Here is a 20,004-nt window from a genome sequence, read left to right as displayed (position 1 = left end):
AAAGCGGCTCCTCCCCCACTCTGGAAAGTGTTTTGTTTTTTTTGTTTTGTTTTGTTTTGTTTTTTTTCTACAACTGAAAAAAAAAATCTTCCAGATCATGGCTTATGTCAGGGCAATCATTCTACCCCTTAGTTGACAAAAATCAGAATGTCAAGGGTCAAATATGTGTTGATTCTTAAGAATACAGTCCCACTCATACTCCCTTCTATTGTTAAGTAGTTTGTCTATCAACGTGAGTGAAGGAGAGGTTTATTCAATTATTATCAGTGCAAACCACTGACCTGTCAAAACTGAGCTGGATTTTTTCTGGAAGCAAATCCCTGGCTTACTACCCATGTTGTCCCCACATGGGAGACTGGGTGGCTTCTGAAGGCAGAGGGATAGAAGGGCCAGACACCTAGGCCCACCCAGGGAAAAGCCTCCTGAATATCAATGGTAAGTGCTATGGAAATTCAGGAAGAGCAGAGTTGCAGCTGGACCCAGGTGACCTTGACCTATGACTCGGGCCTTTGAATTCTGTCCCAAAGCCTAGACTCCTTTCAGCCTGATGGAAAAGTGACTTTGTGCTGCTTTCAGCTGTCAGGATTTGGTGTGCAAGGGAACTAACAACTTTTCTACAGTGCCAGGCTAGAAGCCAGGTCCATGGTAGAGGCAAACACCCTACCATGAAGCCACACCCCTGACCTCTTCCCAGTCAGGCTTAGGGCAGAGAGGTGGTGGTGGCATTGGGGGTGGGGCACATATATATACACAGTCTACCTCTGTCTTGGGTTTCTATTGCTGTCATAAACACTACCACTAAAAGCAACTTGGGGAGAAGGAGGTTTGTTTCAGCTTACAATGATCAGGTCATATTCCAACCCTGATGGAAACTGGTACCCAAACTGGGCAGAAACCTGGAGGCAGAAGCTGATGATGCAGAAGGCCACAGAGGAGTACTGCTTACTGCCTTGCTTCCTGTGGCGTGCTCAGGCTCATTTATTTCACACTCGGGACACACCAGCCTAGGGTGTGGCACCACCCATAGTGGGTCCTTCCATATCAATCATTAATCAAGGAAATGTCCCACGGACTTGCCTACAAGCCAGTTACTATGGCATTTCTTCTCAGCTGAGGTTCCTCTTCCCAGATAACACCAGCTTGTGTCAAGTCAACAAAACCTAACCTGATAGGAGCAAGAAATAGATTTAACACTTACATAGAGGAGCTGACCTCTGGCTCCTCTCTGTAGAGACAAAGCATTTTCCCAGCTGCATTTCGTACAGACTGTGTTGACTCCCAGCCGAGCAAGTCTCTGTGGGAAGATCTGGCTGCTACCTATGGACAGCTTCTCTGGGCATCTGTTGCCTTCCCCACAAATGAGAGCAAACTTGAGAGATGGTATTTTAAAAATTTTGTATTCAATTATTCACACCAAAGAATATCCATTAAAATTATGAACATTTCTAAATATATTTCATGTATCATACATATATATATTTTATATGTATAGTTACATATCCACAAAAGATTTCTTACTTCTTTAAGCATGTGAATAGAACAAAGATAGAGATTTTTTTGCAATGTTAACACCCATATATGCATATATACTGGCTGTTTGAATTATGAATTTATTTACACCTTGTCTGAGTTATAATAAATGATTAATGTTCTATTATACAAACATAACAGTAAAGGGTTTTTTTCTTAAATACAAAGACTGCAAATGAATACATGAAAAATTACACACATGTACAATATTTATAATTTATAAATGCAAAGATAAGACCTCTTTAAATTATTGCACTTGCGCACTTTACAAAGATTTTTATGTCATACATATAAAATCATCTTTTTTGGAATTTTCTAACTCGTCAACTATAATAATGTTGGATATCATTAGCTTGAAATTCGTTCTTTCTCCTTCAAAAGAGAGCCCATTAAGGCTTTGACTGCAGACCCATCCACTGAGGATCAGTTGCTGGGACCTGTGCCCCTGCTCCAGCAGGTGCTGGCCAGCAAGGAGGTTGTCCCCATGGCCTCTGAGGTGTCTTGGCTGGGTGTGGATGGCGGCGGCGGATCTCTTTTGTTACTGTGTTCCTGTGGAGAAAGTTGCTCTTCTTGGAAAGAATCCAGACGCTGCGTTTGTTGTTTGGTAAGTGTTTCACAGTGTTCTGGGCAAGTCCGTGATTCTTAAGTAGGTGGGGCACTGTACACAGAGACATACCGCTGTGCATCAATCAGCTGCACTTTTTTTTTTTTTTTGTACAGTAAGTGAACATGTAGCATATACTCCAGACAACAGGTCATGTGGAAACAGTATTCCCATACGTCCCTCATAGTCACTGTTCTAGATACAGCAGAAGACCGGGGGGGGGGGGGGGGGGGGGGGGGGGGGGGGGGGGGTGGGGGGGAGATCAGTACGACCAAACCAAGAAAGAAAGTGGGGAGGCCCATAATAGAATAGTGTTTTAGGTGGGCTACACAATAAACAGGTGTTTGGGAGTTTATTTCACATTAGAGATAAAACTGGCAATTGTATAGTACCTGGAGACTGAGCACTGAGATACGTGCCCTGACTTCCTCTTGAGACACAGGCTATATTCAACTAAGGTTCCACCTTGGTGCTTGGCCTTTTCCTGCACTCCCACAGGGTCAGGCCTCCGTGTGCTGTTCCAGTTACAAACCCTCACAATTGCAGTCGGGAGCAGGCAGACTGATCACAGCCTGCCCTCCATTCCTGGGCATTTTGTCATTGCATGAAATGCCTTAAATACTTTCATTGATCAAACTGAACACTCTTGTTTCAAAGACAGTGAGAACGACGGCCTCTACTGGGCACCTCCGATTTCAACTTACTATAGATGATACCAGCCAGACAGGCGGCCACAGAAACTCACGTGTGAAAATCTAACAGCCATGCAAGGGGAAGCCATTGCTGACAGTGAGTGTGTGACTAACTCAGATTTCACAGTGACTGTCAAGTCAGCCTGACACTTTTCCACAGGAGGAGTCTGTGACTGATGAAAAGTCTTCCAAGAATCCTACTGCACACAGCATCAGCATCACACAAAGAAAATGCAAGGTTGGGATATACAGAGAGAAGAGACCTTCAAAACCAAAGGCAGCCAGGGAGCCAGAACCCAACAGATTGATGCCTGATGCCGCTAACTGGAGCCACAGTTCCCTACAAACAAGAGGATCCCAAAGTCACCAGGGTAGATGTCAGTGAAGTGGGGTGATGACAGGTACCTGGTGAGCAGGGATGCCCCTACCAGGGACACGCCCCTTTAAATGTTATCCCTTACACTCAGGAAAGGTAGGGTGACCACAGGAGAGAAAGGGGAGAAGTCAGCATTGAAAACAAAAAGGTTCAAGCCAAGGCAAGGTGCATACTTTTGTCCTATTAAAGGTGACACCATAATTTAGACCTAAGAGAGCAAAAACACAGCACGCCAAGTTAAGCCCATTGAAAGGCCCGGGCTGTGTAATATATCTAGCACATGAACACACTTGAAAGAGCAGAGCTCACTGGGTGTGTATAAAATAAAAATGCTAACACATGCTCAAAAGAAGAGAGCCACACTAAACAGGTCACATCAAACTGTCTTTTTTTTTTTTTTTTTTTTTTTTTTTGCAATGGTGGGAGTGGGTCACTTGGAATATCTCAGCAACAGTCTGACCAGAACACTTTTCAGGCTGGAGGGAGCTGGGGACAGGATTCAACTGCTCTCTTCCTAGCAAGGTGGAATGCTTTTCACTGTCCCCACAGCCTCTCAGGCCTTCTAATGAACTGACATATAATTGATGTTTACAAACTTTAGAACTATATTTCGCTGCCCAGGGTCAGTACTTCATGTTGGTGTTGGTATGCACTTATGTATCCAGGAACATTTTCTCAGAAAGAAAAAATAAGAAGATAACCACAGTGTGGAAACAAATTAAATAATCACCATTGCTATAAAATTTGTATATCACAAATGATGGTCAATAATATAATTTTGGGGAGTTGAACGTTCTGTTTATATTCATTATCGGTCACTAAGTTTGCATCAGCCATTAATGAGAAATTCCTGGAAACCTTTGGAGAGAAAACAACTCGTGAGACAAGAGGTGGGATTTCACGTCCCTATACGTTAAATGCACCCCACTTGCCAAGACACACAAAAACCACTCCTGAATGTATGAATTCTAAAACCAAATTATTAACTAAACATGGCTGTATCCTGGCCTAGTTTATTTTGGGCAGACTTATGCCTCCTAACTGAGTCTTGGCACGTGGAGGGAACAGTGTTGCAAAGGTCTTCCCAGGTCTAGTCTTTTTTCCAAGCTTTCTCACATGATACATTTCACAAGAGACTGAGCAGCCAATACAGCTCCAGCAGGTTCCTCTGCAAAACTGCCCAGGCAGGGCCAGGTCATACAATGTTCTTGCTTAGGTTAAATGAAAAGAAATTTCTGTAAAATCCCTATTTCCACAGCAACCACAAAATGCTAAAGCAGTCGTAGGTGTTCCAACGCCAGGGACCTTTTATATGCTAGGGGACAGAACCCATGTGTGCATGCCTTTGGAATGCCTGGATTAAACAATCGTTTTACACGCTGCCCCTCCCTGCAATTCAGATTCCAAGATGATAGATGATCAATTTGTGTGGATTGGATGGCTTTTTGCTGAAGCCAATGATGCCTGTTTGTATGAGAAAAGTGGACTAGCTTCAGTGAGCACTCATGGGAGAACACACTCAGGGGAGAACACACTCAGGGGAGAACTTGCTCATTTCTTTTCCCTACGGGGAAAACAACCGCTTTTGAATATGAGGTGACTGTCTTTTTTTTTTAAATAAACATTTGCTTCTTCCTTTCCTCTCCTTTTGTCTCGTGTGTATGTGTGTGTGTGTATGTGTGTGTGTGTGCATGCTTGTCCCCCACACCATGCATATATGTGTGTGCACATGTGTGCACAGTCCTGGTGTTGTTGTAGCTTCTCTTGTTTACGTCACCTTATAACAGTAAAGGGAGTAGTACACGGCGGGGAAGAGATGGTGACATTTTAGAAGCCCGTGGGGAAAATCACATGTACAGTGTTAAAGACACGGCTTGTGTTCAGCCCACTCTGCTACAGCTGTGAGTCGTCAATGTGTAGAAGGAAACTGAATAGACTTGGCAAATGCCAAGCTTCTGTGTGTATGGTATCGGGTGTATCAAAATTTATTCCAAAAATTCGTTTTAAAGCAACTTTTCATGCTCCTGCCAGTGTTTGTTTCTGGTCTCTGGTCAGTCTCTTCCTTCTCAAGGCTCACTGAGTGAGAACAATGGAGCTTGGATTCTCTGGTCTCCATGCTGCTATCCTGAAAATCCCCATAGCATGAACCTGTGACTTCCTTAGGACTCCACAGGGAGGGCCAAGGGGGCCCTGGCTTCTCTAGAAGGTCACACACACTGGAGAACTAGCCACACACAGTGGCATTCAGCCTTTGTTGTGGATGTCTGAACGGTGAGAGGAGACACCATCAGGGTCAATGTGGTGGTCCTGCATCTCCACCTGTCCAGCCTGACTGCACAGTGAGGAGAGGGATCAGAACCCCGGGAGACTGCCATGCTGTCTGTGCCTCTGAAGAGGGTATGACATGGGATGAGGTGTCCTCTGGAATAATCTTTTGTTTTGGATGTGACTAAAATTCTGCCATAACACACAGTGAAAATATAAAGAGATTGTTAAAATTCACATTTTTTTTTTTTTTACTCACAAGATTTGCTTGCTGGAGGAAATTTATACGCCTTACTTTTATTTTCTTTGTGTAAAGAATTTGGCAAAGTCGCCAAAGGCTACAGTGGGGGGTGGGGGAGAGAGGGGTGTTTTAATTCTTTGACATGGTTTGAAGAGAAAGCTGCAGTTCCCCGAAGCCCGGGGTGTACCCTGTGTCCCCTTGATGAGGGCAGAGGTATGCTTCCTTCTGAGTGGCAATGATTCACCTACGTGCCCCCCCCAGAGAAACTGAAGGAACACACCTGAAGTACACCTGTAATCAATTTCTCTCTCACCTGTGGACTCGTAACTTTCATTACGTGTGTTCCAGGCTACAAACTCAGTTAACCTACAGGAAGGTCACATGTAAACTTCACAACAGGGGGTGTGTGTCCCATTTCTAACCAATGCCACCAAGCGGCAGCATTGCTGTTAGAGAGGAAGCATAGAACCAGGGTACCGGCCACACCCTCATGGAAGGATGCAGGCAAGAACCCCTCCTGTAGTCTCTGCCCCCTCCAGCCAGTGCAGCGCTGGCCTGGTAGCAAACAGCATTCGAAGGTCAGGTGGAGCCACGGAATAGCCGACATCTGAACACGGTGGAGCCTGGGTAGCTCACTGTCCGAGGTGTGTACAGCAAGCAGAGAGTCGTCTGCTTCACATGGATATGCGACGGTACCTTCTGAGAGAGGGTTTTTTCACCCCCTTGAAAATAAAAAGAACGAAGTCACAGAAGCAGGTTGAGTCCGTTGCTGGGCGGACATCCCTTTGGGATCAGTCGTCAACCTTCACGTTCAGCTTCTCAGATGTGCTTTTGCCAGCTACTGGGCCTGAAATCCACATTGCTGTCTCTTCCCCTCGAATTACCTTCTCCCACTGATTGAGGTTATCCCTAGGAACAAAGGATGTAGTTATAGATGGCATCGAAACAAGAGTTCCTGGACTGGCTTTCAAAGGTGACATCGCCACTGTGGGACAACTGAGCACACCCTCCCTAAGGGTCATTCTGATGCTGATAGTGGTTGGTGCGAGGTGTCTGGGCAGGCTCTATGCCATGTCACCTCAGCTGTGAGCCTCGGGGGCAACAGAGCCCTGGGCATCTTGTTCTACCTGCTCTAGGCTGCAAAGACAGAAACTCAGTTGGAGCAAGGGTTGTATTTCCTCATTATCCAGGATGCAATCAGCAAGAGTGCAACAGGGCTCCTGGTCAGGACTGGTCCCTACAAAGAAGTCAGGGGTGTCAGGTGGGAGAGCAGCAATGACAGAGAGTTAGGGAGACCAGTTAAACTTGCTTCAGGGTCCTCTATCTTGACAGCTTCTCAGGTTCCCTGATTTGGGTTTCCAAAACACCCCACCGCAGACACGGCACCTCTGTCCCAGCGACCACCCATAGGACCCCCATTCTCCAACTGTCCTCCAATCTCTTGTCTCCTTGTTGTCCAATGGACCATCACGGGCACGTAGCCTTATAACCCTTCAATGGTGACTTCTCTGTGTGCCTGGCGGAGTTCTTCACAGCATCCCAGCCTGACTGGGCCTTCCTTTTACACAAAGTCAGTATCAGAAGAGAGCTTTGATATTGGCAAGCACAAAATTTATACACAACACTACTAAAAATCCCCCTACTTTTTAAAGCAAGCATGCTAAGATACCTTTAGGGGAAAAATTTTTTTTTAAATAAAAAAGAGTCCTAAAATATGTTATAAGCAGGGTAGAACTCTTCATCTGCACCAAAACGTGTCATTTCCCCAGATCTTAGAGGTTTTTCTGAAACGTTGGGAAAAGACAAATACTAAAATTAGTAATTTCCTTAATGTTCATGTGTACAATATTTTTATACTAAAATGGGTCCACCAGGCACAAGGAAACTGGGATTCATCAAAGTTGCCCAAAGCTACCTACCACACTCACCAGGCTACAGCCAGTCTTGTGCTTGAACACCCAACAGCTACTTACCCTGACAGCTTCTAAATGTTTATTACAAATCATGGCATTCCAGACAGGAAAGGGGGTTTCCAACTTACATTGTTGCTAAAATACAGGTATGGGTTCAGACAGTTTGCTATTCCCACTGCCCTTTAATGTCAGCACTTCCTGTAATTTGATCCCTCCAGGAGTGAGCCACAGCCCACACCCATGGTGTGGAGCCATCTGTGGATTTAATTCTAGTGACCTCCCTATAATTCAGGCCGCTGAAGATCAACAAGATGAGCCATGTGTACCTCTTTCCAAGAATGGAAGAAAGGCCATCTCTCAGACAGGGAAACAACTGATCTAAAATGGCCTTCCTTGTTGGTTTTATTTGGTGTTCTAAAAAGCAATCTGTAAGCCAGACGGAAGTACATGCCTTTAATCCCAGTACTCAGGAGGCAAGAGGCAGGCATATCTCTGAGTTTGAGCCCGTTCCAGGATAGCCAGGGCTACAGAGAGAAACCCTGTCTCGAAATACACAGCAGAGGATAGAGCACGCCACGTTTGGGTTTTATTTAACACCTTCTGGCTAAATGTCTGCCCTCTTCTTCCTCCGGTGTCCATTCCAAGCAAGACTGGGCGGTGAGGACGTGTGCCCCAGACACCATTCACTCCCTGCTTACATTCGAGGAACTTCTCTCACAAAGAAAATTAGAATCTTTTAAAATGTCGGTTGTTCACCGGGCAGTGGTGGTGCACGCCTTTAATCCCAGCACTTGGGAAGCAGAGGCAGGCGGATTTCTGAGTTCGAGGCCAGCCTGGTCTACAGAGTGAGTTCCAGGACAACCAGGACTACACAGAGAAACCCTGTCTCGAAAAAAAAAAAAAACAAAAAAACAAAAAACAAACAAAAAACAAACAAAAAAAATGTCATTGTTCTTGACTGAGTTAGGCTCTCAGAAAAGGGGGGAGGGGCGGCAGCTCTGCAGCCAGAGCAGGTAACAGGTAAGAGGGTGAAGCGTGCCCAGGAGGAAGGGCACCCTCTCCCCCAAGTTTCTCCTCTTCCACATTGCGGTTCCTGCTGCAATTTAGGCGGAGCCTGTTTCCTGACAATCATCTAAGCAGAGCAGCATGGTCCTTAGACGCAGAGCTGAGCACACCCCTGCATCGTGACAAGGCCTCCTGCTACCTTTTGGAGAAAATGAATGGGCATGCACTGCCTATAGACACTATGTAGGTCACTGAAGGAGACACACATTGCCAATGAGATTTATGAAAGAAGGCCTTTTTGAGTGTCTGGGGGCCACACTGAGCATCAGAGGGTATAGGGTACTGCCTGGCAGGGATCTAGGAGTCAAGGTCTCGCCAGCACAGATCACAGACTTGACACTCACAGACTGAGAAGGAAGCCACTTAAAGAAAGAAGTGGACTGCTTTCCTGGAAACTCTGTGCCTGGACCACACAGCACAGGTGACAACCCTATTTCAAGGGGTCCGCTGCACACAACCCCTTTAGCTCAGCTGGACATCTATCCCTTGACCTATCCTGGTCCATGGCATGGGCTGCCAGCGCCATTTATCCTGTCAGAACTGCATAATAAGCTACCTTACTTAGCATCAGCTAGTATCTGAGATTCAACTCTGATAAGAAGAAGCAAAGAGGGCAGGGCTTTGGGAAAGGACCAGCCAAGACTCCCGAGCAGGGCCAATGGATATCGGAGCAGAAACACGGGCTTCAAATCGGGAGATTCACTGTACACTGTGAATATGGCATATCCACAGGCTGGTGGAGTGAAAAACCCCAAGGAGAGTTCAGGATGGCTTTGTAGCCGCTTGGAATGCTGTGCCTACCTGCAGGCCTTCAGCAGAGGCTCTGTGGGTGGGAGGATCTGCGTCAGGGTAGTGTAGCAGGGGATGGCCACGGCATTGTAGAATCCAAGCTGCCACAGAGAGAAATGAAACAGTGTCACTGTTAGAAAGTTGACCTTCTCCACTTCTCTGTCCCTAACCCCTAAGTATGAAGTCAGGCGTACCTGCTCTGTGTGGTTTCTTCTGCATGCTGTATGTGTGCTATCTCTTCTGCATTGTGCTATGCGCTGTGCTGTGTACTGTGGGCTGTGTGCTCTCTGCGTGTGCTCTGTGCATGTGTGTGTGCTCTGTGCAGTGTTTGCATGCCATCTGCTTTCTCTGCTGTGTACTGTGTGCTCTGTGCCCTATACGTGTGCTGTGTGCTTTTCCTGCGGCGTACGGGGTACGTACGCCACTCCTCAACGTACCGCTACAGTTTACACCCGTGGAATTCAAAGCTTAAGTGAATTCAACACGATTCTACTTTCACTTGGCACAGGCTTGAATCCAAGGCCTGTTTGAGATGCTGCATTCACTTACTGCTGCCCTGTGGACATTTCAAAGTCAGGCTCAGAGTCTGTCACCCGCACAACTCTCTTCCAGCTCAGCATTCGGGGCAGCTGATATATTTCTGGTTTTCTTCTGTGGCCTCTAGCCTTGTGCCATCTCCACAGCCCCCACCCCCACCCCCTCAGACTTATGCCCTTCAACAGACCTCATGGTGCTCACTGTAAGTTCTCCTAGCTCAGCTCTCTCTCAGCCTGTGAGACTCCACAGTTCTAACACCTGACATTACCCTACCTGCTCTGTGAAGGGCAGATGTAGATTGGTGTGGGGGGCTGAGCGGAACACAGGTAACTGTCCTCCCCTCACCCCGACCCCCGGGGAGCCTCTCTTCATCACTGGCCAACAGATGGCAAAGAGGCAGCCATCTGCTCTCTAGGTTAGCTCAGAAGCTTCTTTAGAAACTGAACTTTGGGGAACATGGGAGAGGCAGCAGGAAATCTCCATGGCTCTCATTCCCTTTCTCCTACTGGAGTTACTGCCACAGTCTTCACACTAGAGCAACACCTATGGGTTTCTGCTTTGAACTGCTTTGAAGCTAAGTTTGAGACATCTGAAGTCCAGGTGGACCTGGCCCTCATGAGTGGCCCTTCACAGCTCCTGGGGGCCGGGGTTACAGGGATGAACCAGCACAGTGAACTTGTTTTTTTAATTCCATAGCTAAGGCAGACATTCTCTTATTCTAAACCTTAGGAAGGAGTCACTGGGCTAGAAAGTCCCAAGAAAAAGATTGCTTAACGAGGGGGCAGAGCGCTTCACTGTTGTGACAAAATTACTTTACAATATGCAAATTAGAATTTAGATGAAGTGGTAAAATATTTTGTGCATCTCGGAGATATTTAAAACCCCATCATGCTACCAAAAGAAGTTACTTTTTTGGGAGCAGAACTCATTCTATTTTAAAACAAACTACTATTCTGAATGTAAGCACTAAAACAGAACCTTTGCTGAGACAGAATGTGTCGTAACTATTTGGAAAGACTTTGTTAGATCCCTTCTGTAAACCACGTGGCAAGACATATTTCAAATAATTTAATAACTGAAGCAAAGCAGTGCAATCAATATAAGGAGCAGCTAAGGGGGAGGGGCAGGTGGTTACACCCCAGAGTGGGCAGGGCTTCAACAGGTTCACACAAACAAAGGGACCAGACAGAAGACACTTAACAGTGAGCTCTATGTTCAAGAAAATTCTACTGAGGGTTAAAAACCACCACGTTCCATAGATGGTAGACAGACAGACGGACAGCCATGTAGATGGCTCTCATTCTTCATACCTGTCCTTGAGGGACTTCATCTCGCTTGTCTCTGTCCATCATCGGAATGGGCTGTATGCCCAGCTTCTTCATCTCATCACCCTAGAAGGGATGGGAGGAAAATTGTCTATAGTTTTCAAATAGACACAGGATACTGTAGTATTCATGAGATTTTTCTTCAAAATAAATATCTTGTGCCCCAAGAGACATGTCAAAGCAATGGCAATCTCCGTGTCACTGCCTGGTGGGGAGAGAAGGATGGGGAGGCTTGAAGGCTGTCCTTGCTTCTTTTTCAAATGGTTCTCCATTCCAGGCTTTAGGATGAAGATTTACATCATCCTCTAGAGATGCCACAAGACGGACTCTTGCAAAGGCACTTGCTTCTGTTTGGTTAAAGTGTTAAAATCTTCTTAAGGATGCATAATTAGTCATTTAATTGATTTTGTTCTCCTCAGAAATCACAGCCTCATACCAAAACCATCTAAGATTTGGATGGTTAGAATCGGGAATAAATTACTACATTTAAAAAACTCTGTGCCCTAAAGACTTGCCCTGGAGCACCCAGGTCCTCAAAACTCACTTCTTCAGCTCCTTGATTTAAAGACAGTAACTGGCGGGGTCTCCTTGTTTTCTTCTCTATCCAAATGAGTGAAACCTACCAAGTTCCCTGCTCACAATGATGTCATACACTCCATGAGGGGACAGGTTTCTAGGTAAGTGACTTAAGCGTATGCATACAGCAAGATCGATGCTGCAAAGGAAGTCCAGTGATGTGGGACAAGCAAAGAACAGACAGACACTCAATGAGTAGCTTCAGGGATGGTGGGGGACAGAGGCAAGCTAAGGCAGCAGAGTGAGGACATGAATTCCATGCTTGTGATGGAGGATTTGACATGGGGTGCTGACTGCCCGGGGCTACAGTGCACTGGAGCCACATGACCCAAGACTGCCAGCATCATCACTTGTATTTACTTCTAAAAGGCACGGATGAGGGAATTCAGGGGTGGGCAGGAAGAGTGGGAAGCAGCAGCATGGTGGAAAGGAGAGGAAACCCTGGACTTTAGGGTTTAAATCAACTGACAGGACCTGGACACTACTCATGGCTCCACCCAGGGAGGAGGACAAAGTCCTGGAGGCTGCCTGCCATGCTTGGAGCGTTATCCACCATGGAGTCTGCAGGGAGGGAACCTATCCGATGTACCTGTCACATCCCCGTTCACAGCTTAGAATTTCAGCGTAGTAGGTCAAGTATGCTCTGCACGGTATAAAACCGTGTGAAGCAATGGTCCAGTTTTCTCAAGTAGTGTTCATTGAACATGTTGTAGCTCACACAAACAGTCAGACTGTGGTAGTGAAGGATTAGTGCACTTGACAGGAGCATATATCACTTTCACTGACTGAGTACGACAAGTTCTGTTACACAGTAAGATGAAGTGTCTGCATATGCTCTAGGGGAGTGGTCCTCAGCCTTCCTAACACTGCAACCCCGTAATACAGATCCCCGCGCTGTGGTGACCCCCAACCACTCAATTGTTTTCATCGCTACTTCATAACCGTAATTTTGCTTCTGTTATGAGCTGTGATATAAATATCTGTATTTTCTGATGGTCTTCAGTGACCCCTGTGAAAGGGTTGTTTAACCCCCAAAAGGGTCGCGACCCACAGGTTGAGAACTTCCGCTCTGAGGATGGATCCCTTAAAGAAGACAGAAGCTGAGCTGGCCAGTGAGCACAGGGACACTGTCGTCTGCCACAGGCAAAGAAGGATGACTAATACTCTCACCGGTGACAGATGCAGCCCAGGGCTTCAGAGCCCACCATGTTCTGTGCACATCTGATGAGATATCCAGGAGCGGATATCCGGAGGGCAAAGGTCAGCTATCAAATAAAGAGAGTTGCTGTAGCAAAGCTGAGTGAGCACAGTGCTAAATGCTTTCAGTGGGGACCAGAGAACTTGCCCTCAGTCAGATAGGTTTAACAGAGTTTTCACTGCATGACTACATAATGGCTGAACGTGTTATAATGTGTGGCTAACCACGGTTTTTTTCCAAAGTGACTCTTAGCATGACCAATTAAGGTATCAGGTAGGCTGACTGGCCACATGCTTCATTTCTACTGAGATATTTTGGCCATTTCTTGGTAATATCTAAGTTAAACATAGGAATCTAGGACATACCTCGGCCCAGAATTCTGCGTATATATCATTTGCTGTCAATTTTGTAACTGGCCATAGTTTTGTCACAGAGCAAAGATCGCAGGCAGTCATCATCAAGCCAATGACGCGGTCTCTAGAAGACAATACAAAACTGGTGAATGCAGGATTTGTACTTTTCCCAGGAACCCACAGGGGGTGGGGGGTGGGGCACAGGCATCTCCAGGAGTACAGTCTGCCTGTGTGTTACTTCCTACAGAGACAGAGAGAACATTAAGAAGCAAAATCATGTAGTCTAGCAGGCTAGGCAGAAACATGGAACTAAAGCAACATTACATCAGGGCCTTTTGCTTGCAAGCCTGACAGGGGTGTGCTCTGTGCTGCCAGTGCTGAGGTATCCCTGTTTGAGCAAACACAGCAGGTGGCATTCTGTTACCTTCCAAACTGCCTGGCACTCCTCAGAGTGCAGACGTCTGCAAGTTTAGTGCTTCCTAAAGAGAAAACCTGCCCACTACTTTCACCCTATAGCCACAAAGTCTGAGGTGTACAAAAAAATGCTTAATTTCCCCAAGGGAGAAGTGTCGTGACCAGGTCGTGAGAGGTCTCGGGTGTGCCATGAACTTGCTCACGTGCAGAGTAGACAGGCCACATTCCTCCTGAGACTATGCTGTTCAACCAGAACATATTCAAACTCAGACTCTGCCAAAGAAATGTGTTTCCCACTTAGCTTCTTGGCATCTATAGCAATGCACTGTGTGTCTGACTTGCTCTCTGTATAAGTACAAATACATCTTTCCTCTTACAGGAAAACAACGGACTAAAAATTCAAAGAAGCATATTGACTTTACTGGATTTTCCTTGAGCAATCCTCCATCTAGTGAAATGAAGTAAGGAATTTTACTAGCCCGATTTCACCTAGAGGAAATTGCATAAGTTACAAAGATCAGGTATCCTCAGAGATCCAGAACTGCGTAATAGATTAGACAGTGCAGTCACTTCCGGCTTGCATGTACTAAGTGAATCTGAAGGACATGGGGCTTCCAATGGATATCTCTATTACAGACACAGCCTGGGTCAATGGAGACGATTTGTCAGGATCATGGGTCAAGGTCACATGGGGCCCTCCCTCCCTCACAACAGGTTTGGATCAGCATTTCACAAAGTACCATTTGGCATCGCCCTGTTTCCTTTCCTTCACTTACTAACTTCTACAATCTGGCTTTAGGAAGGGGGACATTCCAAAGGCTTGTTACATCTGCTACAGATTGGGTCAAATAGCTGAGAGACATTCGCCAGTGTGTAGCTGCCTGTCATCCCAAGTAGATGGTGTCCCAAGACAATGGCTTAAAGTGACCGGGGAAATGTACAAGTCTCTGGATCAATTAGTTTTCAGCTTAAAAAGAAAATCATTTTTGAATTTGACCTTCTAGAGAAATAAGTAACTCGTTTCCTTCTTCAATTGGGAAATTAGTTAAACAGAAATAGAACTTGAAAACTAGCATTATATTTACAAATAATTATTTCATGCAATTGATGTCAATCTCATTCGATGTATTGTCACCAAAATCTCCAACATTTTATGCTAAATAGTATGATAAGGCTTAATTAAAAAAATTCTCATTTTAGATCTGTAAAAGCATTGTTAATAACACTAGATTTTGTAAAATGTGCAAAGCTTTTCCACTGGAAATGACCTCACATGTAACACTGTGTATATAAGGTGCAGACATACCAGGGAAATATTACTTTTCAGAGTTCACTGTCAAAATTATTAGACAACACAGAATAAAGTTGTTATGTTACTGCTCATAAGAAAGTCAACAGCCTGGAAATTTGGCATGAATCCTTATTAAGTAAAATTACTTTTTCCAGAGTCAATTATCAATCAGTTAGATGGTCATGACCACTCAGAAGTGCCAGAATGGGTGTTTTATTCTGTTGGTGAGTGGAATTAGACCTCAGCCTTGCGTGCGTTCTAAGGAGCATCTGTAACAGAGTCGACTTCTTGCTGAAAGCACTCCCAGTATGACCTCATGATGACCTGGCTTTCACTGCAAACCCCAGAGTGAAAGCTGAAAGAAACTCAGAACACAGCATATTCACAGTCTCTTGGCAACATCAGACACTTTGACTCCATTCATTTGATCTAACAATTCTAATTCCTGCATAATAAAATAAACTCTGCTCTCATAGAAACTTCTAGTAGGGATAAGCAAGTAAGCAATATAAAGCAAACCGGAAAACATAACCCAATGCTAGAAAGTCACATGATGCTTTTGGGAACTGGCACTCTACTTTTCTTTCAAGTAAATAACTAAGTGTAAGCGGCTCAGCTAAAATGCCGGTGTGGATGTTTGTAACTTGGAAAATCTACAGCAGATTAGCCATTTGCTTCTGAAGCACTCACAGTGAAGGGGAGCAGGTCAGTGATATTCTGTAACTCACTTTGAAGTGGCCCAGTGATTTAGAAAAGACAAACACTGTGGGAAACATTGTAGTTTCTAGTCTAAGCAGAAAACACTCAGAAAACAAAGTTACTAAGTGACAGCTTCCTGCAGGATTTCTAAATAAATACATACATAAATGCCAGGTAAAGATTACCTTACCAAGTATGTAAGACGAACTGTAGCATAATGATGAAGGCCAAGACAGAGGGACTGTGTGGAGGGGCCAGATGGTTACATAAATGCTTAAGGAGACCTCCTGGGTTGCAAAACCCTTAATCCATTCAACTCGGTGGGGAAACTTAATTAGTCATTAAGTGATAGTGATTTAAGGCATCAAGAAGAAAGAAAAATATAATTCTATTAACATAAGAATTTGGAGCCACATATAAAAATTGAACTAGAAAATACACAAAAATTTATAAAGTATTTGCATGGCTGTAGGACACAATAAAAACAAGTACAGTCTGTGGCTCCATGCACTGAAAAGTCTCTCCACTCTCGACAGAGTCTGGGGCTAGAGTAACTCAATAATTGAGGGTTTGCCTGGCATATGTCAGGCCCTCGATCCATCCTCAGACCACACCCACACCCACACACCCACACACACACCCACACACACACACCCACACACACACACTAGAAAATATGAGTTAAAACTATAAATCACCTAAAGAAATTATTTGTGACCAAGAACACAGAAGTTTAATATCCTTAGCAGAAAGGTAGGCCAGGAGATGAATTGTTAAGAACAGAAGTTCAACAGTAAGCAAGTGTACGGCACAGAGAAGAAAGCAATCAACAAGTGTGAGATCCCTCTGTGTGGCAGATGAAAGTGCAGGGAGCAGTCTCACCCTCACGTTATAGGTCGGGTCAGTTCCTAGGGTATTTGTTAAAACTTAATGCATGTATATATCTAGCAATATATGCCATATATATTTAAATTTTTTATTTCATATGTATGAGCACTTTGTCTGCATGTATGCCTGTGCACCCTGTGCAATTCTGGTACCCGAAGAAGTCAAAAGAAGATATCAGATCCCCTGGTTGCCAGCTGCCGTGTAGGCGCTGGGAACAAAAAGTCAGGTCCTCTGCAAAAGCAGCCAGTGCTCTTAGCCCCTGAGCCATCTCTCCATCTCTGTGCTATATACTTTCAAGGATCTATAGTGAAGACTGCATGATCAAAATGTATTGCATCATTGCTAATAATGAAAAAAAAAATCTAGAAACCATTGCTATCCATCGGGAGAAGGCTTCCAAACCTTTACAACTATCTGTGCTATACTGTGTTATATAGATCTTCTCTAAAAAAGTGAATTCCTCTGCTATAAGCACATTTTAAGGGCACATGGCTATGTGTACCCTACAGGCATGCTGTGCACACCTCTAGAGAAACAAAGTGCACGGTGAGCAGACCACATCTGGATGCAGAAGTGAGAATGTTCTTCTTTTTCCTCTTTGTATTTCTTCACTCTGCAGTTTGTTAAGACAAATAGGCATTACCTTTAAGACTTTTAACTAACACACAATAGGCACAGCTAATTGGCACCACTGACACGGAGGCCCCTATGCATTAAGCATGAAAAATAGCTTCTTAATTTGATGTCTAAATCTTAGTAATGTCAATTATGGTGACTATTTGGTAAAAATAACTGGATACATCCAAATAAAAGTAGAAGCATGGGTTTATGAAACCAAGCATACTTCATGAGGGTTGAAAATCCCTTCTGCAGGCACCGTAAAGAGAGTGTAAACACACACCTGTTCCTGTACAAGGTTTGAAGCCAAAGAGGCGCACACTGCCCCTGTCAATTTCAGGGGAGCAGGAAGGAGGAACTAGAGGCACCAGTGGCCCTTGGGAGCTTTGTCAACACAGACTCACGTAATCCTGGGTGGGCCTCGCTGTGTGTGAAAATAAAATGGCCTCTATTGTCCTTCAGGAAGATTGTTTCACACACTGTATAAGCCTTGTAGAATGTGGGCATGTCCTAGTGTGAAGGGAAGCTGCTCACACAGCTGCCGCTAAGCTGAGGTAGCCACATCTTTCTGAGGATGCTGTTTATTCCTGAATTCTATGAATTCGCTTTCCATCGGGGCACCTAAGTGACTATCTCCTAAGAACCGGAAAGCAAGAGACTATGCTGGAGAAAGAAATATTAAGATCAGGTCCGGGTGGATCCCAAAAGAGGCTGGGATTGACCCACAAAGTGGCTGCCCATGCACCCAAGGATAAAGACGGTCTCGCTGACGAGAGGCTGGCCAGATAGCGATAATCACTCAGCAGTGACCGCTCTGGCAGCCACCTGAGGACCATCCAAGCGGGGAGGCAGGTGGAGTGGCTCACAACACACCGGACATGAATTCATGAATCTGAATCCACCACGCACACCATCCTTGGATGAAAAGGTGGAAATAGCACCGAGACGCAGGCAAGCAGAGGTGCATCCTTCCGGTTTCCTCCACTGAGCATGCGCACACCCCGAGTTACAGATCATAATTGTCACGTTGGGCTCTTGGCCTTTGCTGGGTCATTCTTACCGATGGGACTGGTTGTGGAGGTTCAGCGACCCTGTCTGGTACATCTCCTCCAACTGCTTCCTGTTCCCAAAGTAGAGGGCGAGGTCGGTGGCGATGATGGCTTTGCGGATGATCTCCAGCACCTGCTCGTACTCGCTGGAGCTCAGCGTGGAGAAAATATTGTGCCCTTCCAACTACAGAGAGACCAGAGGAAAACCACCAATAGCAACCACACCCAGGTTTCAAGGAATCTCGAGCTATTTGAAACGGTGTGGACAACAATGCTAAATGCCACTGTAATGACAAGCTCAGGGAAAGACGGGAACTGTTTTGTTGTGATGGAGCTACCGTGGGGTGGACGATCAAGGCTTGAGGCTAGTGTGGCCCCGCCAGGGGAGCTCTGGAGCTCTGGCCTGCCAGAGAGCTTGCTGAGATGAGAACACCCAGCTGGTGCCAGGCAGCCCTACGGTGCCCAGCATTAGTGCAGAAATACAGCAGCGGCTGGGACACCTCATTTTTAATACCTCCCGCTACAGAGGGATCAAAGGAGAGTGGGGAGGGGAAAAAAGATTGAGGGGCAGAAGCCTGGAGTGTGGAGGATTGGAGAGGGGGAGCCTGGGGTGTGGAGGGTGGGGAAGGGGAAGCCTGGGGTGTGAAGGGTGGGGGAGAAGAAGCCTGGGGTGTGAGGGTGAGGGAGGGGAAGCCTGGGGTGTGGAGAATGGGGGAGGGGAGGCCTGGGGTGTGGAGAGGGTGGGGGGAGGGAAGGCCTGGGGTGTGGATGGGGAGGGAGGAGAAGCCTGGGGTGTTGGGGGATGGGGGAAGAAGGAGAGGAAGGGCAATAGGTGTGCTAGCCTAAGCTTTATGGAAACTGAATAATTAGTAAGCTAACTTCAAAATAGAACTTTTAACAAGAGTTCAAATGGGGCATTCTGCATGGGTGGACAGTGCCACTTCCAGAAGCCATGGGCTATTAAACAAAACCACATCGCCAGGTGTGGGACAGCTTCCCTACCAATTATTTTGGTCAGGGTGACCTCAGAGGTCTCCAAAATGACTACTAGTGCTGTTGGTCCCCCACATAACTAGCCTGTAAAGACCCCGTTGCTGAAGTCAGCACGTATTGGCTACAGGATATAGAGAAAATCGGATCTTAAAACCTGTTCACAATTATGGCTGTAAACCCTAAGAAGGCACAGTAAACTTCAGCTGCTGCCTGCATAGTAAGCTGTGAAGTTCTCTTTCTCCCCTCAGGGCAGTACCACCTCATAGGAATGTACTCCTGCCAGGGGCAAGGAGTGGGTGAGGCAGCTGGGCAGACTCACCTGAAGGATGGACACAGTCTGGGAGAAGTGATGCTGCTCCATGGTGGAGGTGGAATACAGCGCTGCCAGGGGGTGGTCAAATTTTTGCAGGTAGCTGTTACTGAAGCCCCTGTGGTCCAGGTCATGGCACAGACATGCAATTAGCAGGCCTTTGCGCTTGGAGAGGTAAGAGAAAACATAGATACAGTTATAGCCTGATTAAGGCATCACCTGGAGACTCACAGCTTATGTTCACACCACGGTCGTTTCTGTCATGGATATATCCAGAC

General features: G+C 45.8%; 1 protein-coding gene across 1 annotated transcript in view; it reads right to left on the bottom strand.

Annotated features, from left to right (window-relative positions):
- Nucleotides 1–5,744: 5,744 nt before the first annotated feature.
- Pde10a (phosphodiesterase 10A) overlaps nt 5,745–20,004 on the bottom strand; it is a 171,042-nt gene continuing 156,782 nt past the window's right edge. The window contains 6 exon segments of the mRNA XM_076926631.1: nt 5,745–6,617; nt 9,488–9,576; nt 11,323–11,403; nt 13,477–13,588; nt 18,435–18,607; nt 19,736–19,891. Coding sequence (XP_076782746.1) covers nt 6,500–6,617; nt 9,488–9,576; nt 11,323–11,403; nt 13,477–13,588; nt 18,435–18,607; nt 19,736–19,891 — 729 coding nt within the window. The 3' untranslated portion in view covers nt 5,745–6,499.

The sequence above is a fragment of the Arvicanthis niloticus genome, chromosome 28 (assembly GCF_011762505.2).
Source record: "Arvicanthis niloticus isolate mArvNil1 chromosome 28, mArvNil1.pat.X, whole genome shotgun sequence".
In the NCBI taxonomy this organism is placed as follows: Eukaryota; Metazoa; Chordata; class Mammalia; order Rodentia; family Muridae; genus Arvicanthis; species Arvicanthis niloticus.
The sequence above is the reverse complement of the archived record's forward strand: the minus strand, read 5'-3'. Positions and strand labels throughout refer to the sequence as shown.